The sequence below is a fragment of the Erpetoichthys calabaricus genome, chromosome 11, assembly GCF_900747795.2.
Source record: "Erpetoichthys calabaricus chromosome 11, fErpCal1.3, whole genome shotgun sequence".
In the NCBI taxonomy this organism is placed as follows: domain Eukaryota; kingdom Metazoa; phylum Chordata; class Cladistia; order Polypteriformes; family Polypteridae; genus Erpetoichthys; species Erpetoichthys calabaricus.
In genome coordinates, this window is record NC_041404.2 from 67,968,112 (window position 1) to 67,989,486 (window position 21,375).

At 35.7% G+C, this 21,375-nt stretch overlaps 1 protein-coding gene across 1 annotated transcript in view; it reads right to left on the bottom strand.

The window, feature by feature from the left end:
* Nucleotides 1-21,375, bottom strand: part of plxnb3 (plexin B3) — a 249,749-nt gene that overhangs the window by 120,551 nt on the left and 107,823 nt on the right. The window contains exon 2 of the mRNA XM_051933522.1: nt 3,063-4,163. Within this exon, the coding sequence (XP_051789482.1) occupies nt 3,063-4,154 (1,092 nt within the window). The 5' untranslated portion in view covers nt 4,155-4,163. The remainder of the gene's footprint in view (nt 1-3,062; nt 4,164-21,375) is intronic.

The following is a 21,375-nucleotide window of genomic DNA, read 5'->3' on the forward strand; positions in this document are numbered from 1 at the left end:
TCAAATATATCTGAACCTACCATTTCTACAGGATCTGCTACAGGGTGAAATTATATTTACACAAAAAAATTACCATTACTCCTAATAATTACCTGTTTAAATTCAAAAGAATACAGTTTCCTCTAAAATTGTGTTTTGCAATAAACATCAACAAAAAGCAAGAATTGATCTACAGCAGGAATGTTTTACTCAAGTGCAATTAATTGTATGTAGCATGCTCAAGAGTTTGGAGTTCCAGGGAACTGGGGAAAGGGAACAAATATTGTATACTGGCAAGTACTCAATAGGCTTACATAATACTTCTGATGCATCTGATTAACCCTTGGCACATTAACTGAGACCCAGTACCTTAAGAAAATTTCTGTGCAAAGCTGGGTAACACAGCTAGTTTAAGTATGATGTTTTCCTTATTTTACTCCGATGAAAAATGTTTATATTTAATATCTGATTCTATTAAAATAGAATGTTTAATTAGATATATTGACATTATCCACCTATGTTCAACTGTTTTTGCTAGGCTACAGCAGCTGTCAGTGCAGTCTTGCTCCTCACCTGTGGGAAAGAGCATTTCAATATTAATTGAAAGAGTATGATGAATGGCGATTCTCTTATGAATGTGTTCATTTCAAAGAAATACTAATGTTAAGCCCATTATCTGTAACCGGTTCAGATATGAAAGATTGGATGTCAAACAAACTAAAGTAAAATGCAAAGTTTGCAAAAAGATGATAGTAATTAAAAGTGGCAGCACACTCAATTAATTCCAGCACTTAAAATAGAAACTGCAGAATGGAAGAAATGCAAAAAAGCATGGGACGAAGTTAAAGCCTGTCCCCAAACAACAGCTCCCAAGTATTCTTTTCCCTGCTTCAGCATGGACGGCACAAGTCTCCCTGTTATATATTCTGTTAGACAGCATGATTATGATAGGAGCAAAGCGTGCCTTGATTGTGGCATAGAGAAGAAAATGGCGGATATGTCCATCGCAACTTGTTACCCTGCAACAATGGCTAGGCTACAATGGGCAGAAAAATGAGCAGGCTGTGTCTAACAGAAAAGTATGGACAGAAGGACGTTTTCTTATTTTGCCCCTTTTCCTATTGGCAAAAATATGTTTTTGTATTTCTATGAAGGAAGCAGTTACATTTTCAGTTTGCAAAATTAGGACAACCTTCTCATTTAGTGCTTTTTTTTTTTTCTTAAAGTGATTTCTGGGTTAAAATATTTACGAGGGGTGTTCAAATATAAACAGGAATTTATGAGCTATGCTTTATTTATTGAATACAATGAAACAACTTACACACAATTTTTCTATATAGTCTCCTGCCACTGCAATACACTTGTTCCAGTGCTCAGGAAGCTTCTTAATCCCCAAAGAGTAGAAGTCTTTTGACTGCATGTTGACCCGTTCTTGCACAGTGTCAATAACCTTCTCATTCAACTTGAATTTCTTCCCTCCTACAAATTCCTTAGGTGGACCAAAGAGATTATAGTCCCTCTCTAAATGACTGGCACCAATCATACACTCGAGAGAGAGAGATCGAGAGATCAAGAGAGAGAGAGAGACTCATCCCCAAACTGTTTTTTAAATCTCAAATAAATCTGAGATGGAATTCATTCAATTCATTTGTCAAAAATTGAAGAATAATGCGCTGCGCAACACTACTGTGTACCTCCTGCTCCGACATGTTGATTACAACTGACAGGAAGGAGCTAGCACTACTAACAACAAGTTCATATATGTGTGTGTTTGTCCAATGAGTCAAGTCTACCTTGCACTATTTATAAGAATAGAGCATGGAAATTCCTGTTTATAATTGAACACCCCTCGCAAATAAATTGTAAATGATCCATAAATACAAAAAAAAAAAATTGAGGTTGCATTTTTTTGCTGTATTGCCAAGCCCTAGAAACATAATTAATAGAAATGTAAAGAACTCATATACATTATCATTTTGTAATGCTCTAAAGATAATCCTGATAAGGTCACATGGCCAGGAAGACAGAAAAAACAAAAAACTTCAGATATGCTTGAGAAAATTTTCAGGGACTGATGAAACCATGTTTTTTATCTTACATACATTACTGCTTATATTTCCTTTGACCATTTCTTTTCTAACTTTTTACACATACTCCAAGACTAAAATTTCTGCTATGTTTCTTATAACATTAAAGTTATGATATATAGATATCCTAAATATATCTCAAGATGTTCTAAATTAATAGGATGCCATAATGAAAAAACAGTCAGTCAGTCATTCTCCAACCCACTATATCCTAACACAGGGTCACAGGAATCTGCTGGAGCCAATCCCAGCCAGCACAGGGCGCAAGGCAGAAACAAACTCCGGGCATGGCATGGCACCAGCCCACCACAGATAATGAAAACAGTTTCTCTGGAAATCATTTTAGGACATACTCAATTATATTTCAGAAATCTCAAAATACATCAGTTTTAAGATACTGAACTTTGAAATGCATTTGAGATCTCAAAATGCAAGGAAAACTATTTCAAAATATCTCAAAATCAATTTATAAAATTTTAAAATATATTAATGAAGACATCTTAAGTTTAGACTGGAGTTTGATTAAAATGTAAAAATTCCTCTGTACTAATCTTTATCATCTTTCACTAGCACATGGACCTGAAGTTAAAGAAGAACATAGCATTCCAGTCCTAAAAGATGCTTGAGTACAATGCATCTCTTAACTGCACATATAGTACATAACACTACCTATTTTTTTAATGTGATGAAAACTTTCGGCAATACTTTAGGATCTTATACAGTATTTTAAAACTACAAATTTTATGATATCACCAATTTTGAGAAAAAAAGAAAATACAACCAAAATCCACACACACAAAAATGTCAAGTCTCCTAGAAGCAGGCATTCAATTGTCCTTTTCTTCCTGATGTTTACTACTTCATTAATAAAAGATGATAAAAGTGATAAACATGTGAATAATGAGCATTAATCACAAACAATAATAGTAAATTTTAACACAGAATTTGAATCAAGATTAGCTATTTGACAGATATTAGGTAATTCTGGTAACATACCTCTCTAAGCTTTGCACATTGAGAAGCAACATCATACTCAATGTAAGCCTCTTCAAACCCAGCATCATTCCTTCCTTCTGCAGTATAACACAAAAAACGAGCCTTTTCAACAGCTTTATCAATGTCTGACATAGGGTAGGCACAAAGTGCTGTAGATGCGGTAGGAATGTGGGAGGAAGACTGTCCTACTGCCATCACCACATACAAAGTAGGTGAAGTTCCACTTCCACTGTCCTTGGCTAGAAAAGTGGCTTGTGCCAAGTTATATACAAGGTAGTTCCCATCTCGTTCAATAGAGCACTTAAGAGGAACTTCTACATAAGAATAGTAACTGTGGTCACTGTCACATAAGCGAGAGACATAAGTACGAAACTCCCGCTTAGATTTAACATCTCGGCGGAAAAAAACAAAGTAAACATATGAATTATAGTGCAGAGCAGCCACAAAGTTACTGTTGTATTCAGAGTAGCTGCCTACCACAAGTTTTCCAAGGTCTTCTTGAGAAAAAATAGCATCACCTTCCAAATGCCGTGTTGTAATTGGTGTTATTCCACCAGGTCCTTTGCTTGTATATCCACGACCTACAAACAAGAATGAGCCCACCACTACTCCAACTGTGGATACACGTGGATCATTTACAGCCACATATTGCGTATCTACTGGGTTTTTTGTCTGATATAAGACCACGGAAACATTGTCTAGGCTTCTCTTTTCACAGATGCCCTGTGAGATTGTGCCACACACAATAAGACTTCTCTCTGTTGCAGCAAGCAGTAGTAGCTTGTTTGTATTGTCCGTTAAGCGTGCTTGATGGCAGTCTTCTTTATTAATAGGTGGCAGGCAATCTGGATTATCTAGTTGAGGGCCAGTTCTTCCCGAAGAAAGCAGTTGAAGATCTTGAGAAAGGTGAAAAAGATTATTTACACCCCCAACATACAACTGCCCAGTCTCAGGGTCAAGGGCTAGATGATTGAGTATTGTGTCACTGGACCAAGAAAATGCACCATCAGTAAGTGGGTATGCTAACTGGATCAATGACAGGGGAAGCATCCAGCAGAAAATGACCAAGGGCAGACAACAGGTAGCTTTCATCACTGTTACCTGAAAAAAAAAAAAAACCTGTTTAGTACAGAACACTGCAAAATACTACAATCACCATCACAAAAGATTCGCACAAATTATGTCCTGTATACGAAACATAAACTATGCAATTTTGTCTCATAAAAAACTCTAAAGTAATACCATCACAATGAATTTTATAAATCACAAGAGTAAACAATTAAAATAATTTAATATAAAAGTTGCAGTGTATGTAATTATATATTGTCATGAAACCTTGAAGTCAATAAAACAGTAAAAAAAAAAAAAAAAAAAAAACTTTAAAAAGTGACATCAAAGAACAAAGAAGATTACGAAATAATTCATGCTGCTCCTCAAGAGTGAAGTAACATTTGTATCTATACTGATAAAAACTCCCCTTATCAGTGCCCAGGCTAAGGTTTGAAACTAGAGATCTGAAGCAGCAGTGTTAACCAGTACACCACACTGTCATCATACCTACCTAATAAAACTGTCATTCAGTTTAACCAAAAGCATGGTCGTGTCCTTAAAAAAAAAAAAAAAAAGCCACCTTTGTGGGGTTTAGATAGTTTCCAATGGAAACAAAACAGCAAGCAGACAACAAAGGCCATCATACAAGGTTATGTATTTGTACAGTATTTATTTCTTATCAGTCATACATATAAACTAATGGATTCCAACATTCTAATGTAAAAATGTGCACTGTCAATGTGGTGTTACTTTATTTTATTTATATCAGACTTTCAGCTGTGATGGGAAATGGTTAACATACAAAACACTGGATTCATAACTACAAACCAATTGACTAAAAATTTTTAAAAAAATGCTTTAAGTTTTGGAAAGATGGAGTAACCTCTTTGGCATTAACCCGAAGAATGACTTGAGCTTGGAATTCTAAGAAATTATGGTAAAGACCGAGTCAGACTTGGGTGATGTTTAATGATCAGTGTAAAACCCTAATTACTCTTGGAACAATATTCTACTGCCACCTGGTTAACAAAACAAAAATTTTCTGCAAATAATCAGGACTATTTCTATGCATTTTGTAACAGTATGGTAAACTAATCAACATTCATTAGTGGTGCGGAGCCTTCAAACAAAACACAATGGCATGTAAACTAGAAGCTGTAATGCTAGTTAGAGAGAATTGAAACTGAACTATTAGTTGAATTATGCAAAAGTGATGACAATATATATTGGCCATATGAAATTGACACAGATAGTGAAACTGATGCATGCAGCACTGTACAACTGAACCACCCTGATATGCCTGGTGAATTCATTCACTTAAAGGTGCATGTAGGTGTATGGAAAAAGTGCAAAATGATTGTGATTAAGCAGAAAGACAAGAAAGATGTTAGCTCCCTAAGCATTATTCACAATGTAATAACTGTCAATCGTGTCAGGAAAAATGTGATAGTCACCAAGCCTTGTGCTGTGGTAATCTACAATAACACAAGGGGCACGTTAATGTGCGGATCAGGCACTGTCACTACCCTCTCATACGCCAGCAACCAACAGAAAAAATATATTACAAGTGTGCAAAGAAACACGCTTCTACAGTATTGTCCCGACTGTGACAGTGGGCTGTGCGTTGGTGACTGTTTCAAAACATGTCAAAAGAAGACCAAGTACAAAACCTGCATTAGGTCAGTAGTGGACACTAGACATACTTTCCTACTGTATTTATGTTGACATTTTTATATTTGCATGCTTCTGTTACAGGTAGTTACATTATTTTCTTGTTGAGAAAAAGTCAAGGTTTTTGACTTGTTTCTCTGGATGTAAACATGACACTAAGGAGGCTACACAATAAAATAAAGGTAATCTGTTTTAAACAGGAGCATTGTAAGATGTTCAAAGCTCAGAGATCCTTTCTGTTCAGAAAAGGATTGTTCTCTTAACCAATCACAGTGGTCTTCAATGTTACACGGTGCTACAAACAAGACTATCTGAAACTTAGTGACAAACCTAAAATAAGCAAGCTGCTTTGATAGATGTATATAAAACAGAATTAAAAACATGTAATTCATACTGGCATATTATGAAGGAACACTCAAAAAAAACATGAATACTGCATTAACACTGATTGTGAATGAAGAACAAAAAATTGCTTAACGAAATAATTGTCACTTTCAAGCATGGAATAACATGCAAGCTTCATACAGATGACTGGGTACATGATTTGATCCTAGGGCACTAAAGTCTCCCCCAATATATGTTTATTTATTTAATAAAATAAATTATTCTGAAGCATGTTTTTCTCCAAATGCAATTCTCAAAATAGTTTTTTAAAAAATTCCAGGTCCACAATAGATGAAAATCAGATATGAGGTAGTTTGATTTAGTTTCACCGCTAGCTTCAGGTAATACATTGACTGGAAAGTTATTGATCACATTCCTTGAAAACAAATGCATTTAAACAACCCCACCCCCCAAATTTATTTTGGCAATATCAATGCATCTGCTTATGAACAAGGCAAATTCTTTTGTTCAGTTTATCCACTGTTAACTCTTTTTTTTTTTCTAGGTCTTTTGTAAGGTACAATGTTGTCCTTGAATATGTCTGTCTATATGAACACAAAAAATCTGGCAGTTTAGCCTCAAAAAACAAAAGACAAATATTAATGGGCAGAATGCAAAACAGAAATTCTATTTGAGAAATGGGTTATCAAAATTAGTGTTAGGTACCTAATATTAACCTATAAATCAAGTCTAAGTACAGCAAGACGGCAAAGATCATAAGTAAAAAGCCTATTCTCTTTCCTGACTGCTCAGATCACATCTAAACAAGCCTTTCTGCTTTGTAGAGTAGGCAGACAGAACATTAGCATATTTCCTTTAATCTGAAATGCAGGGAAAAGACAAAAACATTTTACTCCATAAGTACAAACATTGTACATCTTACATATCCACTCACTGTGGCTCTTCCCAATTCCTTATGTCTGCTCAACTGGTTATCAGAAGCCATTAGGCTATTACCACTATTAATTTGGAAAGTAGAATGAAACATGACTCCACCCCACTTAACGTTTTAAGAGGGCTAGAGCTTAATGTTCACGTACAGTGTGCATGTTCATAAACATTTCAATACTAAGGTTAAATGTATTGCCCTAAGTTGCCAATAAGCGGACCTCTCTTTGTTAAAGGAGACTGTAGCCTCTTATACGACTAAGAGGTGTTTACCAGAAAATTAAATCACCTATAATTGCTGCAAGGATACTCTATTAAGTGACTCGACTAGAATGCACAAGACATGCAGAGTCAGAAAACCATATAATTAACACAATACTTGTATGTTATTTAATTTGTAAGAACTAATTAAAGGTGGAACTAAATCCAAAAACCTATGCTGTCATAGGCAAAGGCAAAAGAACATGGACAGTGAAAATTATAATTAAGGTTGTCTACAACTGCAATATTAATAGAGGCTTTATAACAAACAGTAAACAGAAGAAAAATGCAAACAAGAATTAACCATGACTTCTAAGAGCTTGGAGAAAATTACAGAAAAAGTTACAGAGGGCCACAAATCTCATTTGTCCAATTGTTTGGTTAAAAAGGTCCTATCTAGATGCTTTTTAATCATCCTTTTTACAGAAATGCTTGAAGTACTCTTTTGTCTTCATTCTGCAGGTAAGACCACAATACCAACTCACAACAAGCTGGACATCTCCATTGAACTAATTATGTGACTTCTAAAACCTACTGGCTGCAACAGTGATGATTTAGGTATGTCATATCAAAGGAAGTAAATACTTATGCGATCAGTTATTTTGTGGTTTATATTTGTAATTATTTAGGCCAATTTGCCAATATCTGTTTTCATGTTAACATTAAAGAGTCATTTTCTGTTTATTAGTGCCAGAAAAGCCAAATTAAATTAACTGTGATTTAATGTTGTGTAAGAAAAAAATCTGAAAATGTCCATCGGGGGTGAATATTTTTCATAGGCACTCTATGTGGGTTTTCTCTCACAGCGGTCTTCTTTCCACATGCAAAAATGTGTGTATCAGATTAACTTGATTGCTCCAAAATGGTCTGGTAAAAATGAGTGAGGATGTGTGTATGAGTATACATTGTGTTAAAACCCAGCCTTCACCCTTGAAGGCAGACAGATGGATGGATGTCTAACAGTTAATAATTTTGAATAATAATTTCATTTTCCCAAAATAAAAGGTGAAAGGTTTTTATCTCCTTTACTTCCATTTGCGTGTATGCTTGATTACCACCCACTGTAACTCTAAATTCCAAAGGAAAAACACAGCAAATATTTACATAGTAAATAGAACTTTTATCAGAAAACATTAGACCTACCAAATCCAATCCAGGGTCACATGGGGCCAAGGCCTATCCCAGTAGTCCTGGGTACAAGGCAGGAAAATGACCAAACATTCACACTACACAGTCTTAAAGTGCAATTAATCCAACCAGCATATCCCATATTATTATGGGAGGAAAATACATGCATAGAGAAAGTACACATTCAATACGGGCAACAATCAAGCAAGGGATATGAACCCAGAGCACTAGAACTATGAGGCAGCAGCGCTAAAGGTTCTTAAACTCATCTAGTGTAAATCAAAATATTTGAGATACCAAATCTCTAATATTTAAAACGCTGTGACGTCTGAGCAATGCGGTTAGTACTAACATTTTCTATCAACTAAACATGTTCAAAATAACATTGGCCAGGGAACAGGTTCTTCCCTCTTGTACTTTTTGTTACAATGTTATTTAACTAACATCTAGCTTTGAATGAACTCCAGGAAAGTTATGTTTTTCTAATTCGCTCTGAATGGAAGATTTTTTTCATGGCATCTTCTACTCCTAAAATTCTTTGATAACACTAAACTACCAAACACTGCATTTAAAAAACGACAAAAATGCAGACTACCAAAAATAACCTCAAATACAAGACTGACAGATAGACAGAAAGCAAAGCCATAGCGCACAACAGGGAGAAGAAAAGCAAACTATTAAATACATGCAGGATCCAGAATATCAGACAGACAATATATCCATTGAACATTAATTGTACAGTGTCCCTATAACAATATTGTTCCAATTCCAATATTTTCATTGAAAAGACAAGCACACATTTTTAAAACCACAGCAATCAAAAAGTCATTGAAGCACCTCTATCTATCCATGCCATGGCTGCTAAAGAAGGTCCATAATTTTACCATTATTATTTTTCCTGCCACTGTCTCTACTGAGTTTAAGGAAACAGCCAACCCAGTTTATTCTTAAGAATGGCATATTTAATAATTCCCCTCATATTAGCATACATGTGCATACTGTACATTAATGAAAGGAAACCAACCAACTCAGGCATATGCAACCTTTTCCAAACTGGTTGAAGAATATTAAAAAAAAAAGGAAAAGAAAGGATATGGTGCACCTTTTTCCTTATATGGTTCAATAATAGTCTCCAATACTGCTGTTCCATCTCAGTTACTCAGGTGTGTGGTGGTGCAATAAAGAGTGAGACATGCACATCCTATACTCTTGCTCAGTCTAATCCACACCAATGTAACAAACTATAATCCAGGCATCTCCATAACCATCATTCGGTCTCATTCAGAATGTACATTTTTTTATGTGTAGATCTCACCTGGAGAACTTTGACTGTTATGAAACTATGCTCTATCCCCTGCCTCTGCTGTAGCTTGGTAAACAGACCCTGGGGCACACAAAAATTTACTATACACAGGTATGTTGTAGATATACACTCTATATATTAATGTGTATAGGAAAAAAAAAACATTTGAGCGCATGATAGGTCAGTGGAATAGGCACAACTCTTTATAAATGAATTTCTGCTATAAACTGGTGCCTATAACTGTATCCCTTCTACAAGACAAGGTTCTGCTTTCTCTAAGAACTAAACTACCTTTAAGTCTTTGGGTCAGGAAATTGATTAAATTCATATTTTTGCTCTGACATTTGTTTAAGGCTAATAAGTGGGTAAAAACTTTTTTGCTTCACCTTCCATCTGAAAATGGCTAAATTATTACAGGGCAAGGTAAAAATAATTAAAACTAATTGCAATGCTTGGTAGTTATATTAAAATTTTCAATAAAGTATTATGGCTTATCAAAACGTCAGGCTTAATTCACTCATTCCACATTTCCCTCTATGGTGCATTAATAGCTTTAACAACTCAATTAGTTTTCACTACATCTGTAGTTTTCCAGTTTCATATATAAACACAATCATACTGTAGCAAGATGAAAAACTCTGTGTGAAGGAAATGAGGAGTTATGTGACATAAACCTGCTATTAGTTTACAAGCTGTGACCAAAAATGTTACGGACAGACTTTCTATGTTTACAGAGCAGAACTGTGGCAGGATGCAACTTGTTGCAGAATATTCAATGACTAATAAATTCTACTCATCTGTTTACTATATCTGTGGACAACCTGAATATGCAACAGGTTGAATAAAACGTATACCACTTGTATTTTTTAAAAATAGGAAATCAGAGTTGTGCCAGCAGTCTTTAGGCTGGCAGCCATTTTACAAATTAATTTTGTAATGTTTTTGAGAAAAAGGGCAATTAATGGTCTTCAGTGAAACAATACTCAACAAATCAAAAATCAAGGTAAATTCTGTTGACATGTACAAGTTATGTTAAGTTTGTAATCAGAACCTAAGCAATATCAAATTAAGCATCCATATTTACATTTTCTAAAAAGAAATGTAACAAATGTAAATGTAGTAAATGTTTACAAAAGCTGCATGCTACATAAAGCAAGAATATCCTCAACAAATTCTAACCCTCTCCTACAACAAGTAAGTAAGTCTAACCCTCTCCTACAACAAGTAATAAGAAAACAAATTAAACAAAAGTACGTTTTTTTAGAATGCACTGAATTTTGCTTGTTTGATATGTAGTTAATAATCTTACATTTTTTATTAGCAGCTGACTGATTTTAATCTTTAATGTTGTAAGTATCGTGTCACTTTTACAAAATACTAACAAATTCTTTTAACACCTGAATCTCAAAAACCCTATGTTACCGTATCTTGACACTTTGGTCTGTACCTTTTGATAATATGCTCTGTTAGAGGTACTTAAAACACAACGTTGCATTTGTGGCTTGGCACAGAGAAGCCATAACCTGGGGCAATTTGCTTGAATCCTGATCGTGTCCTCCACAGTTCTATCAAGAATACTGTCAAAATAATACATAATAAATAGTTGCAATGTAATCAGGTTGGTTTCCTCCACATAAACACATACATTTCCCATTAAGTAATGATGTCTTGTGCAATGGCAAGTGTAAATTGTGCAGCTCTAAACAGGTATTGGCAGCAGTTTCACTCAGGGTATTTTCTAGCCTTGTGACAGTTGATGAAGAGATACGACTCTTTACTAGATAAAAGAGAATTAAAAATCAGATAGTGTTAATTAGTGTTACTGGGAGTTTCAAGCCTTACAATGGGCAAGTCAACACATCTTTGCTAGATTTCCTCTGTGTTACATTTAGTTTAGTTTTACAGACTGGCCAATGTACAGAGATAAAGATGTGAAGAACAACCCCTTACATCTCTCCACCTTTGTAACTGATATACAGTATGTATCCATTGCATTTGTGGCACTTCATGCTCAGTAACACTACAAATGGGTAATGAGATCTAAGTAATTTATTAATATAGTTCTGTTTGCTCTTAACAGCTATTTCTTTTTGTGCTATACTGTAATTCCCATCCAGCACAGTGTGTCGGACGTCTATATTTTAAGAAACTATTTCATGATCTTAAATATATTTGTAAATGTTTATGCTATAATAAAGGGTTTAACCAGGTCTTTCTTAAAATTAAATACTCTGCATACTGGAATTATGGGTCATAAGAAAATCTGTAATTTTGAGGAGGACATGAACAAGAATAATCATTGAACAAATATTGTATGTGACGTATAAAAATGTTAATCTGGCCAAATGAAATGAAAGTACCTACATTAAAAATTAAGTGGTGAGATTAACCATCCTTTTGATGCAATATGAACGTCTGTTTTACTTGGAACACTCATTATATTTAGTGTTTCCAAACCATGGATTGTGGATATCCTGGTATTTGTGAAGCTTCATTTCATATTAAACAAGCTGTCTTTCTGCATAAAATGAAATCAATTACTGCACTATTATCTGTTCAGTTTTTAGCCTATCCAAAACTTGAAATGAAGTAATCTGACTCAGTTAAAAAGATGTTACAAGTTTTCTCATTTTTATTGTTTTTTTTTTTTTTATTAGACACTTATATGTTTTCGGTTCATGTCAAAAATTAATAAAATGCATTTTGTACAGTCAATATTTAATAAACAATTATGATATGAGAGGATTTTAGTAGAATTGTCATTTCAAGGATCAAATATTCTGGATTTGAACCCCATGCCCAGTTACTGTCCATGTGGAATCCGTACATTCTCCCATGTCTGTAAGGATTTTCCTCCTATATCCTCAAAGATGTGCATATACAGTGGCGATTCCAAGTTGTTCCATGAACCATGAACTGAGCTAAGTACGTTTGAGAATGTTACAAACATAGTGAACAAATCGAAATAACCCTAAATATATCTTAAGCAATGACTTGAAACAGAATGTTGAAAGGGACTTGTAAATAAAGCAACAGGCAAACAAAACTAAGGCACACTGAATAAAATCAAAGCAACTTCAAAGTCCAACTTTTAATCCACCCAAAAAATTAAACAATGAATGTGCACAAAATATGTTGTATTTAAATAATCAACAAAAGAAACAGTCAAGTAATTTCAAAATAACGAGATATTAATTAAGAACATTATTTGCATTACTATTAACCACGTGGAAAATCAAAGTTAACCTGTGCAATTTTATGATTTAGACAGTATCGATAAGTAGAATGCCTAGGACTACGCAAAGATCGTTGTGTTCTCTCAGTTAAGTAGAATAAACACTGCAATAATATTCCTTAAAAGATCAATACTAGTTTTCAGCATAAATTGTAATAAACTTAGAAATCACTTAATGTTGCGTACATTTAACTATATTATCGGACTATCCCCCGATAGTAGACGTCTGCAGCAGAAGCAATTAAAATAAGACAAGTTATGGGGACACTGGTCACTTGTGAGTGCGCACAGGTTATGTCGATAACAACGCCTTTGTTGCGCTGACAGACAACCCAGGTGGAACAAACAAATGTCTAAAGAAACTCTTATTTAAAGTGCTGGATGCAACCCTCCTTACATAGTCACAGAATGAACAACGCAATATAGCTGATCATACCTGTAACAACATGAAATGGGCAAGAGATGTGGAACAGCTAAACGTGGACGCCGATAATAAAGCCGCACCTCCCGAGGGGTTCAGCAACAAAAGACTGGTGTCTGCCTGGCGAGTCGCACAGGACAACCGAAAAACGCAAGAAATATTACGTTTTAAAAATCGATTTTCAGAATAACTAATTACATAGAAACCTGCAGTCTTAAAAACAGACACATTATAATGATGAATACAAAAAATAAACTTTCCAATGCTGTCTCGAGGCGGTGTGGTTAGCCTGAAAGCTAAAACAAGAAAGAAGCCGGATTTCGAGTGCCCAGCCCGCGATATCTTCTTTTATTTAAGTCTGAGACTAAGCTTCGTCCTGATCACAAATATACCTGCATATGTGGGCATTACTAAGACATGACTATCGGTCGTGTGCAGTTTGTGCCAATGCAAAATGCAGAAGTGCAATTCATAAGCAAGCTCTATGTTAATGACCGACTCATCGTAACAAGACAAGCTGATCGGTACACTGTAAACGGGAGAGTGTTGGGATCTCGGCAATTTTGAATGTGTATTGTAATCAATAATCCATAATTTATTATCTTCTAAACCGGATTAAATATTTCGTTTAAACAGTTACTCAGAATTATTAGATTTTAAGGTTATTTCGCTTTATCGCGGAGTTATGCATTAGTAAATTCGTGTAAATTAAATGAGATTTGCTCATTACTTTTCACATAAAATATTGTGGTTATTGCGTAATGTATTATCATTAAAGACGGATTAAAATGCTTTCAACTAAAAAAAAATGGAAACACACCTAGTGACCACAGCTAACAGTCACAACAAAATCTTTGAACTAACTACATTAAGAACTAAATTAAGCGACCACTTACTTGAAACAGAAAGTTATATCATCATCATCTTCCTCGAAGAAAGTAAAAAAGTACACTCTAGACTTAGATCCAAAAGGTTACCAAACAAAATTCTTGTCATCCATTCAATCACCAAGTAACAATCACAAAAAAGCGGCACTGCCTTTGAAAACAAGCACGAAATCATTTCAAGAGGAAGGAATGGGACGGGTACTGAGGCAGTAAAGGGGCGTGGAATTTCGGCTTTAACGAATAAGACGATAAGGGACGCAACTACCCTTGACTCCACAGCACGATTGGTAGCTCTTATGTCAATCCAAGGAAAACTGAGAAGCATAAGGTCAGCGTAACACACGCAAAAACGTAGTTAAGTTAAATAGGCCTACTTCGATGAATTAAAAGTATGATTACGAGAAAACAATCGTAATTCACGCGAATAAAAATAACTATGCTTGAAGCGATTCGACTTGTGTGGAGATCCATCCCCTCATCGCTATAAGCAACCACACCCACAAAGCACCGCTTTGATCATTGTATTGTCAAGCAGCAGGCTAGAAAGCAACCCCACCCCCCTGAATAAATTAGATCAATTCTACCGCGATTGGACGAAATTCTGTTCTAAGTCTTTCCTTTTAGTCTTACCTCTTTTCGGGAACGCCTGCTTGCCGCCTAGCAGCTGGAAACGAATGCGAGTCTAAGCGGTGTGCAGCTGCCCGTCTGGAGTGTGTAAGATACGCGTATCCCTCCCCCGGGCTAAACGGGAAATAGAAATCAAAAAGCAGGTGAGAATTCAATTAGAGTAACCAGTTACTTAATTCTGAATATTAAAGTATGCCTCCAAGCAAAAAGAAAAATATATCAAGAATAAGATATTTTAGATTAATATAATTGATATACTGTATATTATCAGTATATTATTTTATATTAGATACATTTTTTTTATAAATAATCATCAATATAAACAAAGTGTTTCACAAGAAAAGGATGCCACACCAATAGCACTCCACACCAAGTTAGCAAGGTACTGTACTTACTGAATTAATCACTGTTGTCAGAATCACCAGATAACGGTCATGAGTACCATTAACATTTACCTGTCCTTATAGAAACAATTCAGATTGTTCTTAAAAGGCTATATATAAAATATATATTTATATATAAATATATATACAGTATATATATATATATATAAATATATAAATATATATATATATATATATATATATATATAAATATATATATATATATATATATAAATATATATATATATATATATATATATATAAATATATATATATATATATATATATATATATATATATATATATACACACACATACTGTATACATACATACATACATATACAGTATCTCACAAAAGTGAGTACACCCCTCACATTTTTGTAAATATTTTATCTTTTCATGGGACAACACTGAAGATATGACACTTTGATACAATGTAAAGTAGTCGGTGTACAGCTTGTATAACAGTGTAAATTTGCTGTCCCCTCAAATTAACTCAATACACAGCTATTAATGTCTAAACCACTGGCAACAAAAGTGAGTACACCTCTACGTGAAAAATGTCCAAATTGTGCCCAAAGTGTCAATATTTTGTATGGCCACCATTATTTTCCAGCACTGCCTTAACTCTCTTGGGCATGGAGTTCACTAGAGCTTCACAGGTTACCACTGGAATCCTCTTCCACTCCTCCATGACGACATCACGGAGCTGGTGGATGTTAGAGACCTTGCGCTCCTTCACCTTCCGTTTGAGAATGCCCCACACATGCTCAATAGGGTTTAAGTCTGGAGACATGCTTGGCCAGTCCAGCACCTTTACCCTCAGTTTCTTTAGCAAGGCAGTGGTCTTCTTGGAGGTGTGTTTAGGGTTGTTATGTTGGAATACTGCCCTGTGACCCAGTTTCCAAAGGGAGGGGAACATGCTCTGCTTCAGTATGTCACAGTACATGTTGGCAATCATGGTTCCCTCAATGAACTGTAGCTCCCCAGTGCCGGCAGCATTCATGCAGCCCCAAACCATGACACTCCCACCACCATGCTTGACTGTAGGCAAGACACACTTGTACTCCTCACCTGGTTGCCACCACACACGCTTGACACCATCTGAACCAAATAAGTTTATCTTGGTCTCATCAGACCACAGGACATGGTTCCAGAAACTGTTTGCGGGCTTTCTTGTGCATCATCTTTAGACGAAGCTTCCTTCTAGGACGACAGCCATGCAGACCAATTTGATGCAGTGTATGGCGTATGGTCTGAGCACTTACAGGCTGACCCCACCCCTTCAACCTCTGCAGCAATGCTGGCAGTACCCATACGTCTATTTTCAAAAGACAACCTCTGGATATATCGCTGAGCACGTGCACTCAACTTCTTTGGTCGACCATGGCGAGGCCTGTTCTGAGTGGAACCTGTCCTGTTAAACCACTGTATGGTCTTGGCCACCATGCTACAGCTCATTTTCAGGGTGTTGGCATATCTTCTTATAGTCGATGTCATCTTTATGTAGAGCAACAATTCTTTTTTTTCAGATCCTCAGAGAGTTCTTTGCCATGAGGTGCCATGTTGAACTTCCAGTGACCAGTATGAGAGAGTGTGAGAGCGATAACACCAAATTTAACACACCTGCTCCCCATTCACACCTCAGACCTTGTAACAGTAACGAGTCACATGACACTGGGGAGGGAAAATGGCAAATTGGGCACAATTTGGACATTTTTCACTTAGTGGTGTACTCACTTTTGTTGCCAGCGGTTTAGACATTAATGGCTGTGTGTTGAGTTATTTTGAGGGGACAGCAAATTTACACTGTTATACAAGCTGTACACTGACTACATTGTATCAAAGTGTCATATCTTCAGTGTTGTCCAATGAAAAAATAAAATATTTACAAAAATGTGAGGGATGTACTCACTTTTGTGAGATTATATATTATATTTATATATATATATATATATACACAGTATATATAAATTAGGTATAAAGATACTTTATGTGTCAGCCTATAATGCATTAAGTGAACATTTGACATAGTGTAGATTGCCCCTAAAACAAATTGGCTATAAAAACACATTTCACATTTTTTATAATGTGAAAAAATAATGTATTAAATTGTCCATCATGGAATCCATAAACACTCCCACTAATTACACTTCTAATAGGGAATGAGTTACATTTTTTTGATTTGCTGATGACAGTATTGCCAGCAGATTATCAGGATGGACTTCACAGGTAATCAAATGCATAGGCAGGACGAGTGAACAGTATTGGATGAACTTAAAGAAAATTAAGTAAATAAAATCAGTAGAAAAAACATGGAGACAAAAATACTATGTTTGTAGAAGGACAACAAAAAGAGAAAGTACCTTTGACAACAGATAGGACCATATGCAGGAGATTTTAAGCTGCATAGAGAAAGCACAAGCTGACTTTAACAGGTTAAAAAGAAAACAAAAAGGTTTTTATGTGACTTGAAATTAAACATTGAAGTCAGAGCTGTTGCGGTGTTATGTATTCTCTGTTTTATTTTGTGGCGTAAAGGCTTGGACAATATCAAAGGTAACACTAAGAATCTGGAAGCCTTTGTAATATGGCGATACTAGTGGATACTCAGGGATTTCATGGATTAATAATACCACAGATTTCAAAGTTATGGGGAATTGGGTAAAAATAAAGAAATTATGAAATGGGTGAAAAAGGACAGATGCTGTGTTTTGGTCAAATAATAAAGAGAGAACTAGAAAGGAGGAGAACATTGTGGCTATGAAACCTTTGCCAGCAGTCAGGATTTACTCCTCCTAGATTGTTCAGAGCAGCCATGGATCAAACTATACAGGTTGGAGTGATCACCAACATCCTCAGAAGATAAAACAGAGTTAGAAGAAAGAGGTTCTGTTGCAACCACATGTTTTTCAGAACTTGCACAATTACTTTAATGGTATTCTCCAAAAAGGGCAGAATACCCTCAGTTGCCATGAGGGATATGGTCACCACATATTTGTGTGCAACATAAAAATTTAAAAACCAAGTGTATTTAAAAAAAAAAAAAAAAATACCATGTTCCCAATACATTCTGAAAAGACCATAATGTGCCTCTAATTTTCCCAAGAGAAATTAGGTCGATATTTAGCCACATGGGTAAGAGTTACATTTTCTCCTTGTTTCCATGCGAACTTTCTCCAGGTACTCTGGTTTCGATCGATCAATCGATCGATAGATAGATCGATAGATACTTTATTAATCACAATGGGAAATTCACATTCTTCAGCAGCAGCATACTGATACAATAAATAATATTAAATTAAAGAATGATAATAATGCAGGTGAAAAACAGACAATAACTATGTATAATGTTAAATGTTAACGTTTACCCCCCCCGGGTGGAATTAAAGAGTCGCATAGTTTGGGGGAGGAACGATCTCCTCAATCTGTCAGTGGAGCAGGACAGTGACAGCAGTCTGTCGCTGAAGCTGCTCTTCTGTCTGGAGATGATACTATTAAGTGGATGCAGTGGATTCTCCATAATTGATAGGAGCCTGCTGAGCGCCCTTCGCTCTGCCACAGATGTTAAACTGTCCAGCTCCATGCCAACAATAGAGCTTGCCTTCCTCACCAGTTTGTCCAGGCGTGAGGCGTCTTTCCTCTTAATGCTGCCTCCCCAGCACACCACTGCGTAGAAGAGGGCGCTCGCCACAACTGTCTGATAGAACATCTGCAGCATCTTATTGCAGATGTTGAAGGACGCCAGCCTTCTAAGGTAGTATAACCGGCTCTGTCCTTTCTTGCACAGCGCAAATATATACAGATATATTGTATGTTGGGTTGACCAACATCTCTAATTTTGTTTAATGTAAGAAACTGAGGGCATATGAGTGGGACCTGTGATGAAACTGCACTACAACCCTATAAATAGACAAAAGCTGAATTAGGTGATATATGGATATTGAACCCCATACACCCTATGATACTGCATTTGAGAGAAATAGATATGTGCCCCCAGATATTCATGCCTACATTCTGGCAAAGTCTTGGAAAAGGTTGGAGCACTCAATTAGGATAATAAAATTTTTTACTATAACAGAAAAACAGTTTTTGAATTTCAATTTGTAAAACCAACTACTCATTGCATATCAAGGCTGATATATTGATTGGCTTGAATTTGTAAGCAATATGGCTCAGAGTAGTAAATGGAGCAAAAATAGTAATGCAGTGTGATTATCAGCCAATTCACAATCATTGCATAGCATAAAAATACCATGGTACAAAACCATTTAAAGTTTAAGATGTTCTGGTACCAATGTAGAGGAAGTATCCAGATCTTTTTCATTACAGAATAGGAGCTCAGACAATTTTGGTAGTGCTGGACAAAATACAAGAATTAACACTGGACTTAAATGTGACTCACAATGAACAAGCATCACATGTATCCATCATTTTATAGTTGCTAATCAACGTAGCTACATAGCATCTGTATGCCTAATAGTTGCCAACATCTGGAGATGCCTAGTCTACTTGACCATTTTAGCCAGTCCTTTGTATACCTTTACTACAATTTCAGCTCCAGTGCCCTTGATCCAAACCCATTTGCTTCTTTCTCATCCAGTCAAGAAACCCATTTGTGATGATTTGTGATGTGTTCTCTGCAACTACACAATTATTTCTTTAGTATGGAAAGCATATTCTCTATGTTCAGAGAAAAAATATAAAACATTCCTTTGTTCCTTCAAAATTCTGTCAGCACCAGGTAGAAGGCAGGAATCAGCCTTGAATGAAATGTATCAGGTGCATATATATTGTTTCAGATACCCATACTTAGTCATTCAGGTAAATTTATATATACCAGATTACATAACACTCAGCTTTTTGAGGTGGGAGAAGAACTGCTGGGAAACTGCGCATGGACAGTCCTGGGATAGATATTCATGTCACAGCTAAGATGATATAGCATCAACCACCATGCTAACTGAAAAGAAAATCCATTGATCTCTATAGATTTTGGGGAACCTTCACACTTTTAACCAACCCTTTGCCTACCTTATTATTGCTACACTTAATACAAACAAAACCTATAACTAAGTGCATTCATCTGGTGTCTCTTTTGAGGAATCTTCCTGTAGTAGTCATTAACACTGGAATGTGAACCAAAAATGCAGATCTCATTTAGGAGGAAACAAACCACATTCCTCCTGCCTTCTGCAGTGAAATAAATTACAGACTAAGTTTCTTAAAAAAGAAACAAGCATTGCAGCTCTCTCTAGTTTAGGGAAAACAAACCAATCAGAAGTTCAGAACAGCCAAAATGAATAAGCAATGGTTTAAGGATAAGTCTTCCATACAGTTCTGGTAACTATTTTTATATGCAATGTAGCTTATGCATCACAAAGAGAATAATGGTGGGTTAAGCCTGCAAACAAAACAGGTCCTCAGAGGCTTGTCTACATGTTAATCATGAATTAAAGAAACCAAGCAATCCCCCTTTCCCCTTGGAGGATTTAGGATACCGAGACCTGGTGATACAATAGACTACAATCATCCATCTACCTTATGCTTTGAGAACACCGTGTTGAATTTGTTGTACACATGTCCATATGTGACCATATGATTTCAATTCATTTTGTTCATGTGGTCATATAAATAATTTCAGTCTTAACATTGAATAAATTCACCTTCATCCTAATTAATGAATTCAGGATAATTAAATGCCACCTAGCTGAGATCTTCTCTTTCCTCCTTTGCCTGTGGCTGTCAGTGAATGTTAAATGAATGTTGCAGCACTGTGCTGTTAGTGAACAATGTGTCTGATCCCCTCTTCTTCTTTAGAAATTATCATAGAGAAACAGACTAAATCTTATATTATCATACAATGCCAAAACATTGGTCAAATTACACAATCTGTTTTAAAGTTAGAAAATTACAGCCAAAAATATAGTATGAAATTCTCTTTTTTTTCAATAAAATCATGGTGTTACCAGATATAGACCTTAAGAATAACTGACATCAGAATATTAGCAAAGGGAGAGAATGTCGGACAAAAACGTACCAGTATAAAATATTAGTTTGGCTCTTGCAGCTCTG